This window comes from Sceloporus undulatus, chromosome 10, assembly GCF_019175285.1.
Source record: "Sceloporus undulatus isolate JIND9_A2432 ecotype Alabama chromosome 10, SceUnd_v1.1, whole genome shotgun sequence".
NCBI lineage: Eukaryota > Metazoa > Chordata > Lepidosauria > Squamata > Phrynosomatidae > Sceloporus > Sceloporus undulatus.
The window spans coordinates 10,451,035-10,478,886 of record NC_056531.1 but is presented as its reverse complement, the minus strand read 5'-3'; the positions used below and the strand labels follow the sequence as shown (position 1 = coordinate 10,478,886).

Sequence of the window (27,852 nt, the reverse complement as noted above, 5' to 3'; positions counted from 1 at the left end):
TGCCCAGTGATTCCAGTAGGTTCTGAGCAGCACTGCGCAGGCGCAGTGAAACCCATTTGTATGTATTCGCAGATGACCACTCGAAGAAATACCGTTACAGGTAAGCAACCTGTCCTTCCGCACAGGACTCTGGCCAAGCCATTTTGTCCTTCCGTGCAAGTATAGTCGTCCCTTCTTATACACTATTTTTTTTGTACATAGATTCAAGCATCCAGAGTTTGAAAATGTTCAGAAAAAGTATAAATTTCAAATATCAAACCTTGATTTTCCATTTTTTATAAGGGATACCATTTTGCTATGTCATTATATTTAATGGGACTTGAGCATCCATGGATTTTGTTTTCAAGGGGGGATCTTAGAACCAAACCCCAGCGTATAACAAGAGTCCACTGTAGTGTCCAATCTGACTGCCATCAGCTTGGTCTTCAAGGCTAGGAATGGGGAAAGTGTTGCCCACGGGCAGCAGGCAGCTCCCAAAGAACATATTTGAGATTTCTAAGGGACTCCTAGCTCCCCGTATTTGGCCTTTTCTCCTTCCTGTTTTTGCTTCCTCCTTCCAAAGATCCAGCTGAGTTCTTGAGTGCTCTGTATAATTCAGGAAGGCAATACAGTCTGGGAGTTTATTTTACCAGTAACTGGTTGTAAATTTGTTTTATCTCCAGAACACTGCAAACTATTACTTAGGGCAATAACTGTAAATTAAGACAATAAATAAATGCACAGTCAAGGTAATGATGCTAGATGGTTTTCTAAGATAACTAAAACAGAAACCAGAATTTTAATGCAAACCAAAGCCCTTTTTATTTTCATTCTTTGCTTACTTTTCCTCCTTCCTGTTGAATTAGGCCCTGGGTGCGGTAAATCACTAATTGTTGGCCCATGAAATGCTTTTTAAATCAAATACTGTATTGAATACACAAAGGTTGCTAGAGAATTCCAAGAAGAAAAGGAGCTCTCAGTCCACAAGCTTTTCCTCTTGAGATTGCTAGAGCAAAAAAATAAAAAATGGAGTTTTATTGACTTCAGTGGGATCAAGATCATGATCCTATATCCAATTACTAAAGAGTAATCTCATTGAAACCCCATGGCACTGACTTATAAGCAGGTGTAAGAAGGCTTGTACTGTGAGGATATAATCCAATGCACACTTATCCAAGAATATGCTCCACTGAACAGAATGGGACTTACTCCTGAGTAGATCTATGCCATAAATCCTTTTGATAAAGATGTAATTCTTCACTGATTTTCTTCTCAAAAGAAACAGTGGGTAATTTTAGAAATTTTCTTCTTATTGTGAGAAAGTCTTTGAAAACTGTGCAGTTTTCAGTGTCTATCTGCAGTTTGGAACACAGTCATCACAAAATTCACATGTGATTTTTTGCATAGAAAATACAATTTCTGTATTGTAGAAATATTATTAAATAATATTATCTGTATTTCTGCGCAGATGCACAGAAAAAGCTGCTTTCATGCAAAATAACCACGTGAGAAGATTCAGCAATCCCCGAATACAGCATTTTCTGCAAACAGAAAACATTAGTTCACACAAATTTTGTGTAGAATAAGGCTGCAACCACACTGCAGAAATAATCTAGTTTGACACCACTTTAACAGCCATAGCTCAATGCTATGGAATCTTGGGAACTGTATTTTGTTGTGGCATCAGAGCTCTCTGATAGAGAAGGCTAAATGTCTCACAAAACCACAGTTCACAGAATTCCATAGCACTGAGCCATGGCTGTTAAAGTGGTGTCAAACTGGAATATTTCTGCAGTGGGGATGCAGCCTAAGTTGCAAATTTCACAGGCAGCACATGCCCCCAGCAACCCAAGGTCCCCCTCCAACCCTCTCAATGCTCCTTCCCCTGAAGAAAAAAATAACCCCCAAAATGACAAACCACACTCCAGAAATTGATAGGGAGATGCGAATTTGCCGCTGAAATATAACTTTGTCATCTGTCATGTCCTCTTTCACAAAATGTGGGGACGGTGACTAAAACAGCTGGGGCTTCTAATGGAAGGTGATTTGTCATTTTGGAGGTGAATTTAGAGGAGTATGGCCTAAAAGAAGACAAAAAAAAGGCCCCAGTCTTCAGACAGTGTTCAGTTAGAAGACCCAAGTATTAGGCACATAAAAGATCCCTCAAGAGTTGTTGCCATCCAGGGCAGACAACATTGGATTTGACAGGTAAATAATCTGACCAGTTATAAGACCAGGGCTGCCTGATAAAATTCTTGGGGCAGTATATAACATATTAAAGTTATAAAATGCTAACAACAAACCAATGATTAGACTTGGCCAAGATAAAACCAGCAGCAAAGAATAAAAACACGGAGGCATCTAAAACCAAGGGCAAACCAGCAGCAAAAGAGATGAGCATTCAAATTTAAATCACTACTTCCAGCGTCCTGCCCCAAGCAAATCCATGTGGAGAGTGCATAACTGCAGACAGGGTGCCACCACTGGAAAGGCCCTCACTTATGACCTTGCTCTTCCATAGTGAGACTGGCAGGGTGGGCAGGGGAGAGTATTAGTTATGCCATATCAAACATAGTACTTTGTCATCATGTAGACATTATAACACAACACATATATAAGAAGAGTTGCTTTACCAATCATGATTTGCTGGACGGGATATATTCCAGCCATAGCGTTGGGCATCTTTAAGAGAGCTTCCCAGAAGTGCAGCTTGGTGCATAAGCTTTTTAGGGATGCAACCGACATTGACACAAGTACCGCCAAGTCCCCATTTGGTTCCTAAAAGAGAAAGGAAAAGTGGAGACATTCATAGACTGTTCCTAAACATCATTTTTAAAATATACATTTATATTCTACTTTTCCTTTAATGAATTCTCCTCCTTCCCACCCTAGGCTCACAACAACCGAATAACCGTAATTCAGGAAGGCAGGAGGGAAGGGTTCAGTGGGTATTATTTATTTATTTATTTATTTATTTATATAGCGCTGTAGATTTACTAGAACTCACATCTCCCAAATTCTACTCTACATCTCTTATTCTCAGACTCGAATATACATCATTTAGTATGCGTTCTTCAATTGTATTTTAAATATTTTGTGTCATTCTGGATGGTATCTCATAGGACCATGATGGCGAACCTATGGCACGCGTGCCATGGGTGGCACACAATGCCATTTCGCCAGGCACGGGCCAGGGAGGAGGAGGAAGAGGCACACAGCAGATGTACATCAACAGATGTACATAATGCGTCTGGGAAACAGATATAGAAATATCTCTTTCGTTTTATCAACTGTACACAACAGAAAAGGCAAGACAGAACTTCAGATGTCCTTGAATAAAAAAGTCAACGTATCTGTTTGCTATTCCAAGTTACACTGGGAACGTTTCATACCTTTTGGAGAAGGATCCACATAATCTAACACAGCCACTTTCTTTCCAAATTGGGAAGCTGTAAAGATAAGAAGAAACCACTGATTTATTTAAAAAGAAAGGAAAGGCATAACTGTGATTGTGTCAATGCTAGACCAACAGGGTTTTCCCCTTCAACCAGGGGTTGGCAACTTGTGGCCCTCCAGATGTTGCTGAACTGCAATTCCCAGGAGCCCAGGCAGCCCAGCCACATTATTTAATCTGCAAATAATAATTTAATCTGTAAATAATGTGTAATCTCTAAACAGAGTAGCCATGCTTGTTAGGGGAATTCTGTGGGCTAAACTCCAAAAAAGTAACTCTACTGAGTCCTTTGAAATACGTAATCTAAAATAAATCGGACTGTCATACAATCTGAAAATTGGAAGTGATCCTAGAGGTCATCTAGTCTGACCCTTTGCTAATGCAGGATCTATAATGCAGGTTTGAACTACAACATCCTTGCCTATCCTGCTTCTACTTAAATACCTCCCATGCAGTCAATTCCACCATTTCCTAATCTGTTTGATGGCTAAACAGCTCTTCTGGTTAGAAAGTTTTTTCCTAACATTTAGCCAAAAGCTACTTCCTGGCAATTTCTACTTGTTGATTCTAGTCCTGTCTTCTCATACACCAAAAAACAATTTACAAAGCTCTCATGAATAGACAGCCTCAGAAGATTGGGTTCCCACTTGCAGGAGTTTTGCAACTGCATTTGGCCAAATCAGGTTAAAGAGCCCTCTTCAAACCTTTACCAGTTGTAGCCTTGTGTGTATTCTAGGGGCCCCTTCACATTACACAGTTATACTACTACGATTCCACATGATGTCCCATGGCTCCTTCCAAGGAAATCCTAGGAACTGTAGGATTTGCTCGAGAACTATTGCTCTCTGGCAGAGAATTCTAAATGTTCCTCCCTAAACTGCAAATCCCAGGATTCCATAGGATGAGACATCTATACAGATCTGTAGTTTAGCTTTGTGTTCTTGAGGGACGAAAGAAGACCTGGCCTGGGAAAGCCTTCTTTCTCCTGCTACCTATGAAGCAATGGTTTATTCTTATCTGTCAGCCACCGATGGAGACAGTGTGTATTGAAACACGTCCAGCTTGTAAAACACATCTGCAGCTACTTATGCAAAGCTGTTTTAGACTATGAAATGTTTACGTGTCTCCTCTGGTAATATGGGTCAGGAAAACTTTGGCTGAGTGGTTTGCGGCAAGTATGTACATATAACAGTGTTGTTCCAAGTGATGGAAATTTGGTTAGGATGTCTGTAGTTTGATATACAGTTTATTTTTTCAAATTCTTTATTGATAAAACAGTATGATTTTACGCTAGATGTTGTTACTTTTTCAAGTTTCATTTTGGAGGCAGACCAATGGCTGGCTGTTCATTGCGAGGGTCCAGATGGTTATTCCCCAAGAAGCACAATTGCAGTAGAACTACAGGTATCAATTCAGCTGTGTCTGGGAGAGGAAACAGCCTAGCAAGAGCAGCCTAGACATTGTTACCTGCTGTGCCCCTGGAATAATAATAATAATAATAATAATAATAATAATAATAAACATTTATTTATAGAGTGCTGTAAAGTTTGCAAAGTTTGTAAAGAATTGATCTGGGGCAGGGAAAGGGATTTTGTTTTCTGCAGGCTTTGCACAGACAATTATAGTTCTGTGATTTTGCTTTCGCTGCTACAGCAACATCTCTATCGAATCCTGGCATTTGCAGCTTAGAGAGGGGTATTTTGAATTCTCACCCAGAAAGCAAGAAGGCCTACCAGACATCAAGCTCCAGGATTCCTGAATGTTGCCCAGGCAGGTGAAGTGGCACCATGACTCTGTAGTGGGAAATGGTCCTTGCTCTCTGCCAAAAGCAATACAGCTTGAGATACCAGGGGTATCATAGAGGAGGAGAGCAGTCCTGAGTGTGTAGATTCCAAGTGGCATGAAGTCAGCCGAGGGGATAGTTGTGTGCCACAATTACCCCTGCTTTCCTGGCCTGGACTTTTATCTCTCTCTCTCACACACACACACACATTTATTTATTGGTTATACAGTTACACCTCAGTTCTCACGGACTTGAGGTCCGCAATCTTGAATATTCAGAGGGGTAACCTCTGTTATTTTCAATGGGCCATGTCCCCACGGTGCGTGCCCTGCGCACGCTTATGGGCACACACTGCATTCAAGTCTATTGAATATCGGCGAGTCTCCGTTTTCACGGGGGGGGGGGGGGGGGGGTCCGAAACAGATCCTCCGCGAAAACATGGATACATGGATTTTTTTATACATGGATTCAAGCATCCACGGTTTGAAAATGTTCAAAAAAAGTATAAATATCAAACCTTGATTTTCCATTTTATATAAGGGACACCATTTTGCTATGTCATTATATTTAATGGGACTTGAGCATCCATGGATTTTGTTATCCACGGAGATCTTGGAACCAAACCCCAGTGTATAACAAGGGTCCACTGTACTTTTATCCCACTTCTCCTTTAATAAGCTCAAGTCAGCATCCATAGCAATTCCACTTCATTCTCACAACAACTTTGTAGCTAAGGCCAAGAGAGAGTACCTGCCTTGAGTCCCTGTACCAAGAGGAAGGTGGGATATAAATAAATAAAAAAATAATAATGATAATAAAGAGAAAGATTAAACCAAGGGCACTCAAAAAGCTTCCCACTAAATTTGCTCTGCTACATCAGATTGCTGTCCAGCTATAGGCAACACAAAGGATTACCTTCTTTCGCACAAGCAAGGCCTCCAGATCCTCCTCCAATGACGATAAGATCATACTTGCTCTCCCCTACAAAAAAGAATGAAAGTACACTTTTAAAAACAATAGGAGAAGATAAAATATTTAAAGAGATGGCATGAGTTTAGGCTGCTTTATCCAAAGCTTGCTAATAATATATCAACACTAATTAAGTTAGCCGTAATGTCTTAGGTTGCATCTGCACTGCAGAAAGAATGCAGTTTGACACTGCTTTAACTGTCATGGCTCCATCCTATGGGTGGCTGGGATTTGTAGTCTGTTGCGGCACCAGAGCTCTCTGACAGAGAAGGCTAAATATCCCACAAAACTTCAAATCCCAAAATTCCATAGCATTGAGCCATGTGCAGTTAAAGCCTTTTCAGACTGCATTAACACTGCAGTGCAGATGCAGCCTTACTTTTACCAGTATTAGGTGGTAAAACCTTTAAAAACTGTTAATGTACCAAGTTGTATCACGGCTGTATTTTCAGAGCAGACCCTGGAATGGCAATGAATTCCAAAAGTAGTTAACAAACAGAGACAAAGATGCTTTACCAGCATAACATATAATAATTTCTAATTGTTTTTTTAAATGACTTTTTAAAAAGCATTTTAGACAGAAATTCTTTTAGTTTTAAGACATTTATCAAGTTCTTTTTTAAGAAATAACAAGCAATGCACAGCAAGCTATCGTTTCACTGCTGTAATGGGTAACAACAAATGACATCTAAAACATTAAATGAGTAACAGGAATGGATTACTTTCAAAAAGTAATTTTCTCAGTCTCTGTTTACAAGGATGTTTAGAGTTGTCACCAGGCGCAGTTTAGCAACAGATGTTTTAACCATCCTGTGGTCTCTTGAGATACCAAAATTTGTTTTGCAGGGGTCAGGTTCCTACATCAAGGAGATGGAGCATAATTTTACACCAATACATTAAATGGTCACTGTTATGTTATTTGAGTATAACATGTAATTATCCTCTCAATGAATTATTCTTAAAAGCAACCTCTCAATGATCCTTTCAAAAAATAATTCAGCCCTGTTATTTATTACAATGGAGGGGTACCTAGCTGTGTTACTCATTACCCAAAAGCTGTGTGTCACGTATTAGTGACACATTTTTGCTGGCGGGATACACACCGCCATTTAGTACGTATCCTATACGTACTAAATGGCGGTGTGTATCCCGCCAAGATGTTTAAAACCCATAAATCATCAATCTGCCCCCACTAATGTTTCAGGAGTAGCTAAGAAATGGCATTCATTGCACTGAAAGCGAAAGGGTGGTAGAGGGGGAAGGACCGCAGGAGCTTGACAAGTAATACATTAACTGGAATTCTGTTGTGGTCTTAATGTACATAAGTTCCCTTATGGAAACAATTGGACATTTTTTGTCTGACACAGAAGGGCTCTATTTAGGTCAGGGTTGTGCAAATGGGGTTTCAAATGTGAGGTCGTTGTGCATAGTTGTGCATTGCAGAGGGATGTGCATGAACAATACAATTTAAAATAATTGCTTTACACACACACAGACACACACACAGAGTGGGTTCTTGTTATCTGCTGGGGTTTGGTCCCTGGACTCCCCCATGGATAACAAAATCCGTGGATGCTCAAGTCCCATTAAATACAATGGCATAGTAAAATGGTGTCCCTTATATAAAATAGAAAATCAAGGTTTGTTATTTGGAACTTATACTTTTTTTGGATATTTTCAAGCCATGGATGTTTGAATCTATGGATAAAAAAATCCGTGGATAATGAGAGCTGACTGTATATGTCATTCCTGAGAGAGGAGTGCTAGGAGCAGAGAAATTACAAACAAGAAAGGCGGTATTTCACCTTTCCACATCCACTGCTCCATTCCAAATGCCTCCTCCAAGGCGTCTGTTGCTCCCTCCTCTCCCAGAAACAAATCAAATATGTTATCTGAAGATGCTGACCACAAATGCCGGCGAAACATCTGGAATAAACTCTTCTAGAACAAGGCCACATAGCCCAAAGAACCCACAAAATACTATGGATGTCAGCCATGAAAGCCTTCGAAATCAAATATGGATTTGTCACTTATATGTTGAACCCAGGGATCCCCAGTATCCCCAGTTTGCATCTCCTTTGCTTCTACAGCGGAGGCTGAACATGGTGGAGCAAGGGAAGTGAGAAATAAGTGACATGGATCTTTCTCTTTAATGAACCAGTGATGCTTTTCGAGTCTGTGGCCACTGCCAACAGAAGAAAATACTACATCCACATTTCCCATGCACCCTAAAGAGAAGCATATAGGAGAGCAACGAGAAAACTATCAGAACTCAATTCCAGGGCCTCAAATAAGGCAAGCCAAAGTAAAGGAAAGGCACTGAGGATCCAGAATTTGCATTTGGAACTTCCAAATTCAGCAAGAGCAGGAAAGCACACAATTACGTTCCATTGCCATATCTCTGGCTGACATTTCAGAGGATTTGGTAAGTGTTTTTGATACCCAGTTATGTCCAACAGGGAGCAACGACATGATTTTTCGACACAAATTAGGCTCCTAAAGAAAGCAGCCATGCGCTTTTGTTTAAAGGAATTGAGAGTTGAATTAAATTCTGGTCCTGAAAAGAAATACTTGGGCTCAGAAGCTTCCTGTTCTTTAACCCAACTGCTTTGGTGTCCAAGCTCTGGTTACTGGACCTAGCCAAAAATAAAAGGAAGTGTTTATATGTGCCTGCAAATAAACAGCCTGCTGTTTGCATGTTCTGGTATGACCCTGCTTTGATTCCAACTGGCTTCCGCTTGCAAACATGCGCAAACATTTCTGCAGCCTCCACTTTCGGCAGGGGCTTCCACATTTCTGTGGTGGGGAGGAGTGCTGGGCCTGCAGTTTGTTTGCCCGGTCTTCTGCCATCCCCTTCCCAAGAGTCCTGCAAACCACAAGGAACTAGCTTTACAGCATGATATATTATCCAGCTGGCATGCTGCAAAAAACACAGCGGAAATAAGCTTAAAATCAAAAATTAAAGTCACCGGGCTATGAACATTGCTAGACTGACAAGAACCGGATTGCAACACAGTTTTTCTTTTCCCTGACCACCATACTGCTCTCCAGACCCGAAGTCTGCGTTGCATAACAGTCACAGAATCATAGCGAAGGAGGGGCCTTGACAGGCCATCGATGCCAACTCTATGTGACAGTTTGTCCATTTCCTCTGTTTTCAAATCACACCAGGAACTAGGCTGTCCCCATCTCCTTCCGTCTACCATCTCCAGCATGCTCCCTTCTAACAAGCCAAAAAGGTAAGGGGATTTGAGGGGCAGCATGAATATGCCTACTTTATGGAGACAGTATGAATATTCCTAGTCTATGGAGCAGCTCTGGGAAAGATCATTTAGGGTGCATAGGAGCAACCAGTGGGCAAACCCTGTGGGCCCTCCCAAACTACACAATTAGTATAGCATGATGCTCCCATTTGAACTGCCATGGCAACATGCCATAGAATTGTAGGAGCTAAAGTCTGGCGAGATGCTGGACTCCTTTGTTTGAGAAGTCTAAATACCCTAAACCCTGAATATCCTAAGGAGTCTCCCTAACCTCAAATCTATTAGATACCTCTATGACGTGGTACATTGAACATTAAACTGTGACTCTGGAGACCAGGGTCTGAATCCCAGCTTGGCCATGGAAACCCACTGGGCAACCGTGGGCAAGTCACGCGTTCTTAGCCTCAGAAAACGCCACAATAGGGTTGCCTTAAGGTCCATAAGTCAGAAACATGGGCACACAACAACAAAGAGTGACAGTTAAAGTGGCATCATAGTGCCAGTGGCATCACTAGGGGGGGGCGGGGAGTGCAGCCTGCACTGGGTGACACCCCAGAAGAAGCTGCAGTGTGAGAAGGGATGAGTGCGCCTGTCCAGTCTTCATCCAGTAGCAGCTTGCTCCTGAGGAGGCCACCACTGCAGTGAAGGAAAGGACAAGTGTGCCCTTTTGGCTGCCACCTCCAGTAGCCTCCTCCTCCCCCCGCCCTGGCAGCCTCCCCACATCAGATGACACCATTGCATAGCTGTGTACTGTGTAGTTGTCTAGTGTGAAGGGCTCCATCAGTCTGAAGTGATACAGTCTAGACCTGAGACTGGTATCACTTAAGCTCCCCGCACCTGGAATAAAACAGGATGGGGTTTGTTTGGCCCTCCAGATGCTTTTGGACTGGTACTCTCATGAATCCTCACCTTTGGCTATGCTGGTTTACCATATATATTCAACGACACATTGACCTCATGTATAAGTCAAGAGCAGATTTTGGGGGCCGAAACTATGGATCTTGATATGACCTGTGGATAAGTCGAGGGTAAAACTTAGGGGCATGTAACAAAGGATCTAACGGATGAAGCAAAGGAAAACAATGCCAAAGAAGTTACAAAATTCCAGCAGATATAACTGTGCTCATGCTAAAGGCTGGATAGAGGAGAGAATATAGGAAAGCCAGTGCTTCCAGGACAGATTATACTCTTGCCTTTCATCGTGGGATGATTTCGTTTTTATAAGAGTGAAAGTATGATATAAAATTGAGCCGTAGATAAGTGGACTCAGTTTTTCTGGGTCAATTTTTGAACTACATTTCTAGGCTTACACATGAGTATATACAGTAGTTTCAGTGAGGGCCATTGTCGCAACAAAAATGGCAGCCTGTGGCATATCTCAGCAGACTTGACATAATCTTTTGAGGTCAGAATGCAATAACTTTTGTTCATCTTTAAGGTATCACAGAACTCTTGGGTCAGAAGGGTGTTGGTCACTATCTTTGCATTTGGACTTTTTCCAGGACTGTTCAGTGGTAGAGAGGGAAGGTGGACAACAGCCCATTTTTCCAATGTTGTCCCCCATTCTCAGCAGACTTGGGGGGAAAAACAAGCTTTTTTTAAAAACCCAAACCCAGTCTTCTTGGTTTAAACTCATGGGTTTTTAAATTTGTTTTTGTATTAATGTGCAGGAGGACAACATCAATATAGGACTAAATCAGAAAATTAAGTATCAAAATGCAGTTCAGATGTTAGAGCCACTGGCTTATAAAATAATTGTCCTTTAAAAAGTACTATTTTAAAGCGCGTTGTTTTGGCTGAACCTAAGTTAACTGAAGGAAATGTTTCTGAATGGCATTTTGTGCACTATAAAATAAAGTGATTTTAAAACAGCAACTGACACAGGATTCTAGACTAACAAGGAACAACTGCCAATAAACTGTGAAAGTTAAAACGTTTATAAATTCAGTCATGGTTGTTCCAGTAAAAGGGCTGGAAGCTAATACATTAATAATAACCAGCCTATATATATATATATATGAATGAATGATCTATTTTAAAGGAGTGTTTTTTTACAAGCCAATTGGGTTAAACCAGCCAACCCTGATTTACAGCCTTCTGCCCATGGCATTATTTCTGCTGCTGCTGCCAGCATACTGCACCAAAAAGGATTCTGGCACTGTTATTTATTTCAGTTTTTGTATATATGGATGGTAGTGTCTGGTAACTTAAATGAATTCCATTTGTTTTTATAGATGTGTAGTTCACATCTGCAATGCTCTTTCTTCGCTTAAAATACTGTATATGGTCGACTATAAGTTGACCTCATGTATAAGTTGAGGACAGGTTTCGGGGCCAAAATTACAAATTTTGATATAACCCATGAATAAGTCAAGGGTAAAGCTTAGGGCTGTGTAACGAAAGATCTAAAGGATGAAGCAAAGCAAAACAGTGCTAAAGAACTTACACAATTCCAACTGTTTGTGCTCACACAAAATTCTGGATGGATGAGAGAATAGAAGTCGGTGCTTCCAAATCAGATTATGCTCTTGCCTTTCACCAGGGGATGGTTCCCTTTGTTATAAGCGTTAAAGTAAAGTACCACTTACATTGATAAGTCAATCCAGGCTTTGGGAGTCAATTTGTGATTAAAATTTCTAGACTTATCCACGCGTATATACAGGATACTGTAAATTAATCCAAGAACCGGGCAAAATATAAACAGCAACAATCATTGCAAAGTGTCTCAAAAAGGCTTACCCCATGCTTTTTGTACCATAGGTGTATTTCTGATTTATCTTATAATTCAGGTTCAGGGCAAATCTGCAGTATTCTAGGATGTACAGAACAGCTTTAAAATACAGTAGCATCCCTTGGAATAATTAAGAGCGGCAGGCGAGGGAAGGAGGACAAGTGTTGCAAACACACGGCTACAGACTGTTTATACTCAGTTTGAAGCTGCCAGCGACTAACTGACATATTCAACAAATATGGCTTAAAAGAGAGCGCTTGCTTCCAAAACACAAACTTGGACTGATTTACACCCAGAAAAGTAACGATTTAGATGGAAAGGCAATCATGGAAATAAAATAGAAGAACACTGGAGGAGGTGTGAACTACGGGGAAAGTTACTTATTCCAAAGATGCTGCAGGTGTTGCCTAGAAGCCTCAGAGCTTTGCTGTATATTCTCTGTATCAGTGCTTTTCAAGCTGAGAAATACAGTGCGCCCTCCCCATTCACGCAGGTCCCCCGTGAAAGTGATTGAAAAAAGTGAAAATAGTAAAGAAATAATCCAGTTATAGCAGCAGAGCTCTCTGGCAGAGAAGGCTAAAGATCTCACAAACCCCCAGAATTCCCTAGCATTGAGCCAGGGCACTTAAAGCGGCAAAGAAGGTTAAGAGGTGATATGATAGCCCTGTTTAAATATTTGAAGGGATGTCATATTGAGGAGAGAGCAAGCTTGTTTTCTGCTGCTCCAGAGACTAGGACCCGGAGCAATGGATGCAAGCTGCAGGAAAAGAGATTCCACCTAAACATTAGGAGGAACTTCCTGACAGTAAGGGCTGTTCGACAGTGGAACACACTCCCTTGGAGTGTAGTGGAGTCTCCTTCCTTGGAGGTCTTTAAACGGAGGCTGGATGGCCATCTGTCGGGGATGCTTTGATCTGGATTTCCTGCATGGCAGGGGGTTGGACTGCATGGCCCTTGCGGTCTCTTCCAGCTCTACGATTCTATGGCCTGTTACAGACTGCCGGAAGCTGCACCAAAGCTGCCCTCCAGTGCTTAGGAATGGAGTGTGGCTTTGGCGTGACCTCTGGACTCTTGGGACCCAGGAATCATTTAAATAGCATACCTCCAAAGAGACCTGAAGCAGCTTTATTTTGGCAGTCTGTAACAGGCCTATGATTCTATGAAGTGCATTAATTCTGCAGTGCGGATGCATCCTCAGGGGTGAAAACTGGAGTGAGCTCTTGCATGTTTGATTGTTGTGTGGAAGAAAGAATTTCAGCAGGCACAATGCTTGCTGACATTTCAGGTACAACTCCATTGCAGAAATAACGCAGCCTGAAACCCTTTGTAACTGCCATGGCTCCATCCTCCAGAATCCTGGGATCTGCAGTTGGGTGAGGCCTCCAAGCCCTTGTGCAACTACAGATCCCAGAAGATGGAGCCACAGCACTTAAAGGAGTACCAAACTGCACGACTTCTACAGTGTAGATGCACCCCACAGCCATCCTTCAGAATCCTGGGATCCGTCATTCAAGGCCTTGTGGAAGTCCATAAAACCCCCCAGGATTCCCCAGTACCTGAGGACAGGGCTCGCACTGTACGGAGGAGCCCCGGCTGGAGCCGGAAGCAGGGAGCCATGCGCATTAGCGCCGCCATGCTGTACGGCAGCCGAGCATTCCCTCAGGACCCTTCCGGGAAGGGGGCCTTTCTGGGTCAACTGGGGAGGTGTCTAAGGCGCGCCTGAGAATCGGTGGCGAAGCCGCTGGGAAGGAAGGAAGGAAGCAAGCGTTTATGTTCCCTCGCTGAAAAAGGGGGGGGGAGGAAAAGAGAGTCACGTGGGGAAGCGGGAGCCGCGTGGGCGTGGCCAAGGAAAGCAGGCACTCGGTTAGCCACCTCTGCCCTGGCCGAAATCCAACAGGTGTAGCCCAGCGGGGAAGTCCTAGCTGGCCCCAAAAGCGATGGAATGGGGCAAAGCTGCACTTGGGGGATGGCTGGGTGAGATTATTATTATTACTATTGTTGTTGTTACTGTTGTTGTTACTGCTACTATTATTATTATTGCTGCTGTTGTTTTGTTGTTGTTACTATTACACTCATCCCTCCACATTTGCGTCTTTAGCTTTAGCAGCTTTGGTTCATCACGGATTTGATTCATGTGTCCTCTCTAGGAATATATAGGTCCTCCAGTGCAACTCTATGGTCGATGTCTGGCAAATGCTGACCATGGAGTTGCACTGGAGGACCTAGAGATTCCTAGAGAGAACACTCCACTAGGCCTTTGTAGCTCCTCCAGCGCAACTCTATGGCCCTTGCAGTCTCTTCCAACTCTATTATTATTCTATGATTCAATGTCTGACAGATGTTGACCACAGAGTTTCCCTGGAGGACCTAGAGATTCCTAGAGAGGTGTCCTCACAGGTAAAAACAGTGTTTTTGTTATTTGCGGTTTTTCCATATTCACGGGGGTCTTGTGCCCCTAACCCTAGCGAATATGGACAGGTGTATTATTATTGTTATTGCTGTTATTGTTAATGTCCTGAAGAATGATACTATATTTCTAATAATAATAATAATAATAATAGTTAGATGATGGTTGGATGGGAGTCACTAGCCTCGCGGTTTGCATGTGACATATCATGGGATTGTTTTTCCAGCTAAGAAATTTCGTGGCCCATAGCCATGTCTGCTCTTGTTTAGCAGGGAAGGGATGAAGTTATTTATTTATTTATTTATATAGTGCTGTAGATTTGCACAGAGCTGTACATACAAACAATAAAATAGATAAGAGTAAACCTGCCCATGGCATACAATCTAAGAAATAATACCGTCATACATATAAATAATACATAACAATACAGGAAAGGGTTCAATAAAACAGGCAACAAATTAAAAACGTCAAATAGCAAATAATAGTCACACGATGCCTGGGAACACAAAAATGCAAAAGCAGAGTTTGAAAAAAAAAATAACAACTTTTCTTGAAGTGCAGCTCCCAGAATCCCCCAGCTGGCATGGCGACTGGCCATTCTGTACTTTGGATGTACCTGCGCAGAGCTAGAGCTATATAGCTAGAGGCCGGCTAAATCCCATTGCTAGTCCCAACTGGAGCAGAATGAATGGCTGAAAGGCAAGTCCAAACTTGCATAAATCCCAGTGGGGAGCTGGGAAGAATTACCGATTTAGACTACTGCTCCCAAAACATTGTAGCTGAAAAAATTGGATTTCTCCAAACTCTGCCAAATGGTTAAGGAGATGTTAGCGTGAGGGCAAATGCAGCCTTTTTCTGATCCATCTAGCTAATGCAAGAATGTTTTATTTGGCACCTTTGATCCCACTATTTTGCTTTATCTTCTCCTTGCTTGTTTCATTATCGTGTCATTATTTAAACAGTCTTAGCCTACTGCGTATCCCCCAAAGGCCCTACGAGTGGCTTATAAAACCAGGAATTAGTCCCGGCCATCCTTCTTGGAGTCTAAATAGGATTCGGCGCAAGGGCTGCGTCTACGGTGCAGAATTCATGCAGCTTGACACCACTTTAAATGGCCATGGCTCAGTGGCATGGAATTCCAGGATTTGTCGTTTTGTGAGATATTTTACCTTCTCTGTCAGAGCGTTCTGGTGCCACAACAAACTACAAATCTCAGGAATCCATAGGATGGAGCCATGAGAGTTAAAACACTTCCTGCACAGGGAGAAGACAGAAAGCTGTTTCTGGGCGACCATTTTGGTTGGGTGAGTTTTTAATTTTTTAAAAAACTTGGGAGTGTATGTTTGTTGCTGAGGGGGTGGGGCTTCTGTCAGTCATTGGGGCGGAGCTAGCAGGCTAGTTCTATATAACTTCTGCCGGAGGAATTTTCACAGTCAAGGAAGACTCAGCACAGAGCAGAAGGTGAGCTGGGAACAGTGTTTGAAAAGTTCTCTCTTACTATTTCATGTTTTTTTTTCTTTAAGGGGCTTGTGGGGAGCTTTTGTTCAGAGGCAGTGAAGGAGCTAGCAGCCAGGAGCTCTCTATATAGCTATAGCCTCAGTACCTTGAACCCGCTGACAGAACTTGGGGACAAAGGCCAGGCCAACAGGGGTCCTTTACATGGGTGTTTAACAGGGGACTTTTTAAAGGGGGAAGCCCTCCTGTTTCAGTGCCTACTTAAGACTTCATAGAATCGTAGAGTTGGAAGAGACCACAAGGGCCAACTTCTAACCCCCAACTTCTCAGTATGGACACTGAAGGACTTGCTGCAGTCACCTGCAACACTTGTGGGATGTTTGTCTTCTTGCCTACAGATGTGGGGAACTTCACCTGCACTCAGTGCAAGTTGGTAGCCCTCTTAGAAGAGAAAGTACAGCAGCTGGAGGCCCAGGTAGCTACACTTCAGCATCATAGGGAGCAAGAGGTTTTCCTGGACATAACAAAATGGACAGTCTTGGATGGGGAACATACACAGGACGTTTCTACAGAGGAGGTGCCTTCACATTTGCAGGAGGTAGACGGTTGGAGAAATGTCACACACAGAAATAGGGAAACCAGGGATCGTTCTGGGAGCTTGCAGCTACAGAATTGATTTGAAGCTCTTTCCCTTGTCAGGCATGATGAGGAAGAGCAGCAGGGACAGTCCTCAGGGAAAGTGCAGGGGACCCTGGGAGTACTACCACAAGCTAAGCCTACGCGGAGGTGTGTGGTGGTGATAGGGGTCTCCTTGCTGAGGGGTATGGAAGCAGTGGTTTGCAGGCCTGACAAGATGTCTCAGGAGGTGTGTTGTCTCCCTGGGGCAAAGATCCGTGATGTGACAGAGAGGCTGACAAGCCTTGTTAAGCCTACTGACCATTACTCCTTCCTTTTGATCCATGTAGGAATTGTAAGTCTGGGCTGCTGCTTAGGTCACAATGATTGACGTGTCTTTTGCAGCGGGGCTGCTAGTGGGAACGACAACCAAGCCACAAATAGAACTAATTTCATAGGGGTAAGGGAAAAAACCCTTTTCATAGTGGGAACAAGGGGCATTTTTGAATTGAATGTCAAAATGCAGCAAGAGCAAATCAGGATTCGATTCAACAAACAAGTGGGAAATGACCCCTGGTTAATCTAAATGAATTTAAGTCTCTGGGACCAGATGAACTACATCCAAGGGTATTAAAAGATTCTGTGTTCCTGCATGGCAGAATGGGGTTGGCCTGGGTGGCCCTTGTGGTCTCTTCTGACTCTATGATTCTATGATCAAACTGCATTAATTCTGCATTGTAGCAGCAGCTCACAGCTCCCATATTTTATTTTTTATTTTTTAAATGTATTAAATTTTCAATAAATAGCAACGGGGAAGTGGGGAGTCACAAGTAATAGATTACCAATTATCAGTCAGCATATTAATTAAAAGCACTTTACAACAAACCTTAACATCTAAACGTCATACAAAACATCTTTCCATAAATCTTGATGCTGTGAGAGCTTTTGTGAGTGGCATCCCCTTATTTAATATGTTAATACCCACTTGCAAAAACTCCCGCAATTTCTCACCATTATCTCTGCTGGCTAGGCTGTTGGGCGTTGTTATCTGTCAATATCTGGGAGAGTTTGCATGTTCCCCACCCCATCTTACAGCTATGCTTCAGTCCTTCCCTTGTAGGGTGACCAGACGTCCTCCTTTTCCAGGATGCACCCTACATTTCAGCCTTCTGTCCAGGAGGAATTCCAAAATGTCCCCCATTTGGAGCATTACTAAGCGCTATGATCCAAAATAGGCTACAGAAATAATCCAGTTTGAGACTGCTTTAACTGCCTTGGCTCAGTGCTAGGGAATCTTGGGAATGATAGTTTATTGTGGCCCCAGAGCTCCCTGACAGAGAAGGCTAAATGTCTCACAAAATTACAGTTCCCAGAATCCCCAAGCATTGAGCCAGAGCAGTTCAAGCTCTCTCAAACTGGCTTATTTCTGCGGTGTGTTTTGGACCTATGTTAGCACCATGGACAGAGAAAAGGAATAATTTAAATGTCGATTGGGTCAAGGATTTGTTGCCAGGAAAGTCCAGTTTGAAGCCTTTGTCTGGCTCAGAGTTCTATAAGTATATTGTGAGTCAGCAAGGTATTTTACCAAAGGTACATTCATCAAAAAAATACAGTTGAGCACATCATAATCTGCAATACATGTAATACAGCTGTAAATGAACCATATGAAATGAAATTCCATTTATATTAGTGGTTTTCGATTTTACTTTGCCATGTTCTACATTTTTCTCGAACGCCCTACATTTGGTGGTGCCTTGTCCTCCTTTGCAGTTATGACATCTGGTCACCCTGTCTCTTTGTTTATATCAGCATTGTTCTGATTGTCCCCGGATTTGAATCCAGATCCTCTGAAGCTGTATGCCTAAAGTATGAACGATGAGCTCCTATTCCTGTTTACTAAGATGTGCATTATTTGCTGCAGATCTGATACTTCAGGGTTGTGAATTCTCTAGAGTTGCCATGATTATATGTTGAACAGATGTGTGCCTGCATAAATAATCCCTGGGGGTTGAAGATGGTGGAAAGAGTACTGTGCTCTGGCTGAATTACCTTCCTCTGAGCAAGAGTTGGTCCTCTTGAGAGGGCAAAACTAATTTAACAGGGTCTGGTGAAGCTTAATCTACACTAGAGGATTGTTGTGAGGATACAATAGGGAGAAAAGAGGGGCACAGATATCACACCGATCTCTTGGAAAGGTGAGATTGGCTGCATCTGCACTAAAGAAATAATCCTGTTTGATGCCACTTTAACTGTTGTGGCTCAATGCTGGGGAATTCTAGAATCATAGAGTTGGAAGAGACCGCAAGGGCCATCCAGTCCAACCCCCTTCTGCCATGCAGGAACTCTCAATCAAAGCATCCCCGACAGATGGCCATCCAGCCTCTGCTTAAAGACCTCCAAAGAAGGAGACTCCACCACACTCTGAGGAAGGAGTGTGTTCCACTGCCATACAGCCCTTACTGTCAGGAAGTTCCTCCTAATGTTGAGCTGGAATCTCTTTTCCATTGTTCCGGGCCCTAGTCTCTGGAGCAGCAGAAAACAAGCTTGCTCCCTCCTCAATATGACATCCCTTCAAATATTTAAACAGGGCTATCATATCACCTCTTAACCTTCTCTTGTCCAGGCTAAACATACCCAGCTCCCTGAGTCTTTCCTCATAGGACATGGTTTCCAGAACTTTCACCATTTTAGTTGCTCTCCTTTGGACATGCTCCAGTTTCCCCGCATCCTTTTTAAATTGTGGTGCCCAGAACTGCACACAATATTCCAGGTGGGGCCTGACCAGAGCAGAATAGAGTGGCACTATTAATTCCCTTGATCTAGACATTATACCTCTATAGATGCAGCCTAAAATCGCATTGGCTTTTTTCGCTGCCGCATCGCACTGTTGATTCATGTTCAATGTGTGGTCTACTTGGACTCTCAGATCCCTTTCACATGTATAAGTCTCGTTCAGTCAGGTGCCCCCCATCCTATATCTCTGCATTTCATTTTTCCACCCTAAGTGCAGTATCTTGCATTTCTCCGTGTTGAAATTAATTTTGTTAGCTTTGGCCCAGCTTTCTAATCTGTTCAGGTCATTTTGAATTTTGATCTCGTCCTCTGGGGTGTTAGCTATTCCTCCTAATTTGGTGTCATCTGCAAATTTGACACCCAATTCTGTCATCCAAGTCATTGATAAAGATGTTGAATAGCACTGGGCCCAAGACAGAACCCTGTGGGACCCCACTGGTCACTTCTCTCCAGGATGAACTGCCATTTGATCTGGCACCAGAGCTTTGCTGCTTGAGTACAGTGGGCCCTTGGTATCTGCTAAGGTTTGGTTCCAGGGCCCCCTGTGGGTACCAAAATCTATGGATGCTCAAGTCCCATTAAATACAACAGCATAGTCAAATGGTGTCCCTTATATAAAAAGGCAAAATCAAGGTTTGCTTCTTAGAATTTATATTTTTAGAAAAGATTTCCAAGCTGTGGATGCTTGAATCCATGGATACAAAGTCAGTGGATAAGGCGGGCTGACTGTATGCTGTCAAGTGTTCCTTGGCCTAAGAAAACCCTATGAAATTCATGGGGTTGTCATAAGTCGACACATGATCTTGAGCAGAGAGCAGGAACGGGTGAGAAATTCACTGAGTTTGCAGTACAGCGTGAGCTTACCCATTGTTGCACTTCCTCAACCTAAACAGGAACCAAGACACTTTCAGACTTCTAAATTGATCCTGTTGACAGCGGAGATCACAAACAGCATCCAGGAATGCGTATATTTGATTCTAAGCATCATGCACAAAAACGCACAGTTAGCAAAGTGTGTAGACTGTTTCAGTTGGGAAATATATACAGTGGTGCCTCGGGTTACGAAATTAATTCGTTCCGCCGCCGCTTTCGTAACCCGAAAAGCATTCGCAAGCCGAAATGCCATAGGCGCTAATGGGGAAAAGCCGCGATTTCGTGCGAAAAAGCGCCGAAAAGCACCAAAAATTTTTTCGTAACCCGAAATAACCTTCATAACCCGGAACAGTTATTTCCTATGGGATTTTTTCGTATCCCGGAAATTTCGTAACGTGGGTATTTCGTATCCCGGGGTACCACTGTATATAACTTTGAGAAAGACACAAAGTGCATACTTTAAAAAGAGATGCAGGTGAAATGGTGTGTATTTTGAGACACCATTTCAGGGTTGGGTAGGATATGGGACTTTAGTACATAAACAGAAAGGAATGAACAGTGGGAATATGCTCATCGGAGTGCATTTGATCTTGATAGATTCATCCATCCCCAGCAGAGCATTCTTGAAACACCAGAATAGGAACCTTTGGCCAGAATCCTTGTTGGTTACTTACCCTTGTATCAATCCTACGTAAATGCATAAATGTGTAAATGCTTGCACTTGATAGATGGTTGCACAAAGGCATGTTCCAATACAACTGTGATGTACTGTAAATCCAGCATAGCTATTGTTGTGGTTTGCCTTCAAGTCATTGTTGACTTATGGCGACTCTAAGGAGAACCTATCCTGGGGTTTCCTTGGCAAGGTTTCTTCAGAGGAGGTTTGCTTGCCCCTGAGGCTGTGAGAGTGTGACTTGCCCAAGGTGGCTTTCATTATGTCCTGCTTTTCCCCAAAAAATTGGGACACAAAGCAGTTTACCAACTAAATAGACTCATAGAATCCAGCTGCCTTGATGGCATGTAACTGCAGCAATGCCTAGTCCCACCAGTGGCATCAGACAGAGTGAACGGATGTGTGCAATGCAAGAAAAATCAATATTGTTTTCATTAAGTCCAAAAGGTCATCTGGGGGAAACAAATACTATTATGTTCCAGGAGCTACTGAGTTGTTTGTCACTCTTAATGAAGTGAGGCCAAGAGACTGGATGCAACCAGGTAACCTTATGTTGTTGCTAGAAGTAGAAAAGCTTTTATGGTTAGGCTAGGGGTAATGCTTGATATAATGTTGATTGTAGATAGAATTTTTTAGGATGTGGATCTTGGCTGGCCTGGAAAAAGTCCACTGCCCTGCCTCTTGCTTGCAGAATATACTGTATATATTTTCCTCCAAAGTAATAAAAAAAGTGAAGGTAATATGGAGCCAGTGTGGCACAGTGGTTTGAGTGTTGGAGTAGGAGCCTGGAGACCAGGGTTCAAATCCCAGCTTGGCCATGTAAACCCACTGGATAAGTCACACTTTCTCAGCCTCAAATGGTGATGGCAAACCCCCTCTGAAGAAATGTGCCATGAAAACCCCAGGATAGGTTTACTTTAGGGGCGTGCGTCATAAATTGGAAATGACTTGGAGGCACCCAACAGCAACAGCAACAACATGGAATTGTTTGTTTGGACCCATTTATGCAGATGATGACATTGTCACCACCGAAGGTCTGATTCCCAATGTCGGCAGAGTTTAGAAAAGGGACTGTTGAAGGCTACAATTCCCACACTCCATGGTGACCGGGGAGATTTTAGAAGTTGCTCGCGACTGCAACTCAAGCTCCAAGGGCCCAGTGAACTGCCTGTGTAAGCTATGGTTGGACTTTGGTGTGGAGGCAAGTTGAACATAGATTTATGTAAACTGAAGTTAAACCTGTTCAGAAATGTCAGGATAATTGCATTCCTCTGCAAGAATTTAGAGCTGGGCCCCAAATGTGTGCATGATGGGAACTGCAAGCTGTTAATTCGGGGCACCACTTTAAATGAAGCTTGTTTTTAACTGCCATAGCGCAATGCTGTGGAATCCTGGAATTTATACTTTGTTGTGGCACCAGAGCTTTGTGACAGAGAAGGCTATCTCACAAATCTACAAATCCCAAAGTGCCATAGCTTTGATCCATGGCAGTTAAAGTGGTGTCAAACTCTACTGTTGCTGCAGTGTGGATTTAGCTGCAGTTATGAGGAAAAGCTTTACATCAAATCAGGTGGCCATACCATTTGGAGATTATGGAAGCTGAACTCATCTGGACAACACCAGGTTGGACAAAATGGAACTACACCAGTGAGCCTTTGTCTAAAGTCAAATTGTTTCCCAACTATATTATGTATATATATATGTACTGTTTGCTACCTCTTAGTCGAATATACAGCACATAGAAGTAAATACAAGTGAGAGAGGGCACATAGAAGTCCATTCCCTCAAGGTTCCTGCATGTGCTACGTCCATTTCTGACTGAGATTTTTCTGCCAGTTCAGAATTGGCAGCTGTGCGGATGTTGCCAGGGTGTTGGCAGAAATAGTTTGCAGGCCTGCCCTAGTTTTAACTGTATGTGGCAACCTTCCCCAACACCTGGTGGCTTCTTCCTGAGATTCTTTCAGTATCAAACCTGGCTCTTTTGGCATGCCAGTTGTATGCTTCACCATCTCAGGCTGGATGAGCTAGAGGGAGATCTTCATGCAGCTCCACTTTGCAGGCTGGCCAAGAACTGAGATGGTGGCTTCTTCCTGAGATGCTTTAAATGGAGTTCTTGGGAATCCAACGTGGCTCTTTTGGCATGCCAGTTGTATGCTTCACCATCTTAAACTGGATGACCCGAAGGGTGATCTTCATGCAACTCCACTTGGCAAGATGGCCAAGACCTTAGATGGTGGCTTCTTCCTGAGATCCTTTCAGTGGAGTTCCTGGGAATCCAACCTGGCTCTTTTGGCATGCCAGGTGTATGCTTCACCATCTCAAGCTGGATGTGCCAGAGGGTGATCTTGATGCAAGTCCACTTTGGCTTAAAAGAGCCCTTTACCTGGGCTCCAGTAACCAAGAACGAAGAAGTGTGCATGCCTCTCGAGAAATGCTGAGCTTTGTCTTTTAAGAAATGCTTCTTGTGGAGTTGAGTAGGCGGGAAGAAAAGGAGGGGGGAAAGAGGGCGGCAAGGAGGGAGGACGAGCTCTTGGAACCTGTAAGCACTCAGTGTAATGTGATCAAATGTGACCAAAGAGGATACTGCAGCTTGTAGGACATCTGCAAAATCCATATCCTTCCAGCCTAGGAGAAAGACCCAAGACTGTCCCAGTTGACTTAGAAAGGTATATATTTATGCATTTTTTCTCTTGGGAGCAGATCTGGCCATTGGTGGGCTGTGTTTTTGTTTCTAGTTGTTTCAAATGTCTCTAGATTGGAAGGCGAGAGAGAGAGACGAGACGGTGGTAATTTCTCTCGTTCTTGCTTGCCCATGCTGTCGTGAAGCGAATCTGTGGAGGACAAGGAGGAGAAGGGATATTTTTGAATGCATCTGCCGTAAAAGAGCGACAACAGTTCAGAGAGGTTTAAAGCGGCTTGCCTGTGTTTTGTGTTGAAAACTAAAGTGTTAGACACCTGTCTATGGTGGGATCCAATATGTATACAGAAGGGATTGTGTTCCGGGGGGGGAAAACCCAGAATGGTCATTGGAGGGTGGCTGATACTTTAACAGAATTGGCTGCCAGGTCCTGTTAATTGCTGGATTGCATTCTTCCTAAGGAGCTTCTATTCTAATCCTCCTTGTCTCTGAAAAGGCAAAGCAGGCAATTTAAAGAGAAGTTGCATATCCACCAGTCCTTGCAGGGACTTTGTTCTGGCAGGAATAGGCTTGAGCGTAAACTGTGATTATTTCTTTGCTTGTTCTAACACAGCACCCCCTTGGCTGGCAAAGCTGGATTTTAATTTATTTTTCCAATTGGTTTGCTTTTTTCAAAAGGCCTTTCATTTTGGGGACGACCTGCCGCTTTGGGACCTAACTCTTGCACTCTTTACAAATTTTTTTTCCTGCCTAAACTCCATTTTGGTGCGATCCGCTTCGGTGTGTTCTTTCTCAGTTCTTTCATGCTTTTATTACTTGATTCTTCTAGCTACAGTTTGATCATTCCTGTTTTTAAAATGTTCTGTGCAACTATCAAGTATGTTTGCTGTTGTATAATAACTAAATATTTTAAAAGGTGTGGGAAGAACCCAAGTTCACTTGCATTGCCCCATAATCCAACTGAGTTTCCCCTTCCTTGTATCACTGTTGCTGATTTATATGAGGGTGTTTCAGATGCTTTTTAAAAGTACATTTTAGTCTGTTGTGATATTGTAGGATACTCTCTTGGCCAGGTCTTAGTAAGCAGTTGATGCTGTCTGTCAAGGCTCTGATCAGCAGAATGGATTGGTAAAGCCCAGAGCACCACAAACTTTTACTGCCCAGCCCCTCCTAATCTTCTGTTTTAGTACTGAATTCTTAAATAAACTGGGGAAGGGGAGGTTGCCTATTTGAAAACATGTGCGCACACATACACACAGAGTACAATAAAATCAGTAAAATTGCAATATAGGGGACTTTGTTATGCTCCAGTAGCTTTTAAAGTACTCCATTATGCGCACTTCTTATCCAATCTACTGCAAAGTGGCACAAGCCAAATTGTCCAGGACTACACCTCCTATCATCCCCCTTCACAGGAATTTGTGAGACTGCTAGACTCTGTTATTCAGAGACCAGCTCAAATTATCACTTAAAATAAGTTTCGTGTAAGGTTAACAGGTGCTGCAACTATGCAAAGGAAGTCATTTTGACGTTGAGCAGGCTGCATATACTTGGAAGAACTGGTTCTAGATTTGGGCTGCATCTGCACTGCGGAAGTAATCCAGTTTGACACCACTCTAAACAGCCGGAGCTCCATGTGATGGAATTCTGGGAACTGTCATTTTGTAAGATACTTAGCCTTCTCTGTCAGTGCCACAACAAACTACAGTTCCCAGAATTCCATAGCATTGGACAATGGCAATTAAAATGGTGTCCAACTGGATTATTTCTGCAGTGCGGATGCAGCCTTGGTCCAGGCCAGAGGTGGTGAATGCTGGCGCTCCAGATATTTTGTCCTACAATTCCAACCAGACTCTCCCAGCATAGCCAAAGGTAGGGGACTATGGGAGTTGTAGTCCAGAATATTTGAAGGGCCAAATGTTCCCCATGCCTAGTCCAGCACTGGATCCAGTAGATGAATCAGTAAAGACTAGTATCACATAGACTTCGGTAGGAACTAAGTTCAACTAACATACATCACTATTCTGTAATGCCTATTCAAAAGTAATTCCCATTGATTTGAATGGGATGTACTTCCAGGCAAGTAGGTGGTTACAGCACTGAAAACTGCTTTATTTTGAATGTTTGACATGAAATTGCAGTGAGGGATGTGTGGTTTTTGCAACAGCATTATAATTTAAAAACACCAAGATCCTGGGAAATTTTACTCTGACCCCAATTGCACATTTGTTCTAAGCCTTTGAAATGCAACTGTGAGGTCCAGGCTGTTTTATTTTATTTTTTAAATTAAATGTTCCCATAAAATCTTACATGGAGTTCTGTTACTTGTAGCTTCCTTTCTAGTCGTCATCCGAAAAGGGTACCTTAATTTTTATATTTTTTCCTGTTCTCACAACTTTTGAGTAAATGGGATCTGAAAAGCCAAAAACAAATTTGGAATATTTCTTTTAAATTGTATGTATTTCTACCTTCATTGGAAAGAAGTTCAGATCAGTAGACTGGGGAACTAGGCAAAGAAAACAATTTGCAGTGCAAACGTGTATGAATTTGTGAAGCTGAAGGCTTTCGTGGCCGGCATCCATAGTTTTTTTGTGGTTTTCGGGGGATGGGGCCATGTTCTAAGAGTTTCTTCCTGACGTTTCGCCAGCATCTGTGGCTGGCATCTGAAGATGCCAGCCACAGATGCTGGCGAAACGTCAGGAAGAAACTCTTCTAGAACATGGCCACATCGCCCGAAAACCCACAACAATTTTTGAATTTGCTAGGAGTAAGACCTATTTGGTGCAGTGAGACTTTACTTCCAGGTTACTACATATACAGCTGCCACTTTCGGTTAATTCGTTTTCTGTCGCGAAGTTTTCGAACTGGGAAGAAAGCATTGTATAGAATAAGTTCTGAAACCTAGAGCAAATGATTGATTCCATCATCTGGTACATTTCACTTCAGTTGTTTGTGATTAAAAGTAAGGATATTCTTTTGTTATTCCCTAACAACAGAGCCCAGGCTTTATTGGGAATTGCTATAGCAACATTTCAGGAGCGAGGTTGTTTTTGCAAAGGTCTGCTGGCTTTGCTTCATAGATAAAACTTAAAAAAAAATCTAATAGGCTGTACAAGAAAAGGGTGCTGGGATTTATATGCACTGATAATATCTGGTGAGAATTTTTTGTCTTTTTAAATTAACACTCCAGTTGCCTCTCTCTGTTCAGCCAGGAAATTAAAATACAGATAAGAAATCTGACTGCAGGTGTAAACTTGTCAAGTGTTTGGGTGTACCCGAGTATCATCTTCTCATAAATATTTCCCGTGACTGCTTTCCTCCTTTTTGTTATACTCTCCCAGTGTTTTGGACTGTTGCTCCCATAATCCCTGACTATTGACTGTTGCAGGCTGGGACTTACAAGAGTTGTCGTTCAAAATGTCTTGAAGATTCACCTTCTCCAGAGTGTATTTTCTGTGGATTCATGTGAATTTATCTACTCCAGGATTTAAATCCTTAGATTACATGCACAGTTGCTAAATTTGGTGTTGCGGCAATGAAAATAAGACAAATTCAGACCAAAAAATATCTCCCTATCTTAAATGTACTACAGTGGGCCCTTATAAATTTACCGTGCTCTCTCTGGCTTGGCTTCGCGAATGAAGATTCAGGAAGGACTCATCCCGCGCTTTGTACAAGCGCGTTGGTGACTAAAACAGCCAATCCAGGACAAACAGGTCTGGTTGCAGAAAGCACAGCGGAAAGTCTCTTTGGGTGATGTTTCCGGGTTGTGGTTCTTTCTGCGTTGTCGTTTCTCTTCAAGACTCGTTCGGTGTGAGCTTTCGGAAAAAGCTGCAGCATCGTCTCCATGCCTCCCGATGCGAGGCCAGGGCAGACCATTGTTGGTGATCAGTTTCGCCAAGCCTGAGATGTTGTTTCAGGGAGTCCTTGTATCTCTTCTTTGGGACGCCCCTCTTACGCTGACCCATGGCGAGTTCACCGTAGAGTACTATTTTTGGGAGGCAATGGTCCTTCATCCTAGAAACGTGTCCTGCCCAGTGCAGCTGCATCCTCAATAGCATGCCCTCAATGCTGGTGATCTCTGCTTGCTCAAGGACAGCAACATTCATCACATAGTCAATCCAGTGTATTTAGGATTGTGCGTAAACCGTGCTATATAAATAATAAATATAATAATAATAATAATAATAATAATAATAATAATAATAATAATAATAAT

The 27,852-nt window shown here is 42.7% G+C and overlaps 2 protein-coding genes across 8 annotated transcripts in view; one reads left to right on the top strand and one right to left on the bottom strand.

Moving 5' to 3' along the window:
• Positions 1-13,961, bottom strand: part of TXNRD2 (thioredoxin reductase 2) — an 83,210-nt gene extending 69,249 nt beyond the window's left edge. Inside the window, 4 exon segments of the mRNA XM_042441567.1 lie at positions 2,613-2,757; positions 3,372-3,428; positions 6,132-6,197; positions 13,736-13,961. Coding sequence (XP_042297501.1) covers positions 2,613-2,757; positions 3,372-3,428; positions 6,132-6,197; positions 13,736-13,814 — 347 coding nt within the window. The 5' untranslated portion in view covers positions 13,815-13,961.
• The window catches only part of COMT (catechol-O-methyltransferase), a 41,019-nt gene continuing 22,452 nt past the window's right edge, over positions 9,286-27,852 (top strand). The window contains exons 1-2 of one of the 7 annotated variants that reach the window (XM_042441559.1): positions 21,442-21,537; positions 22,006-22,196. In XM_042441559.1, the coding sequence (XP_042297493.1) occupies positions 22,095-22,196 (102 nt within the window). In that variant the 5' untranslated portion in view covers positions 21,442-21,537; positions 22,006-22,094. Of the gene's footprint in view, positions 9,425-14,002; positions 14,154-15,767; positions 15,891-21,427; positions 21,538-22,005; positions 22,197-23,522; positions 23,662-27,852 lie in introns of those variants that run through there. The other 6 variants (XM_042441561.1, XM_042441565.1, XM_042441560.1 and 3 more) reach the window with 6 other exon arrangements.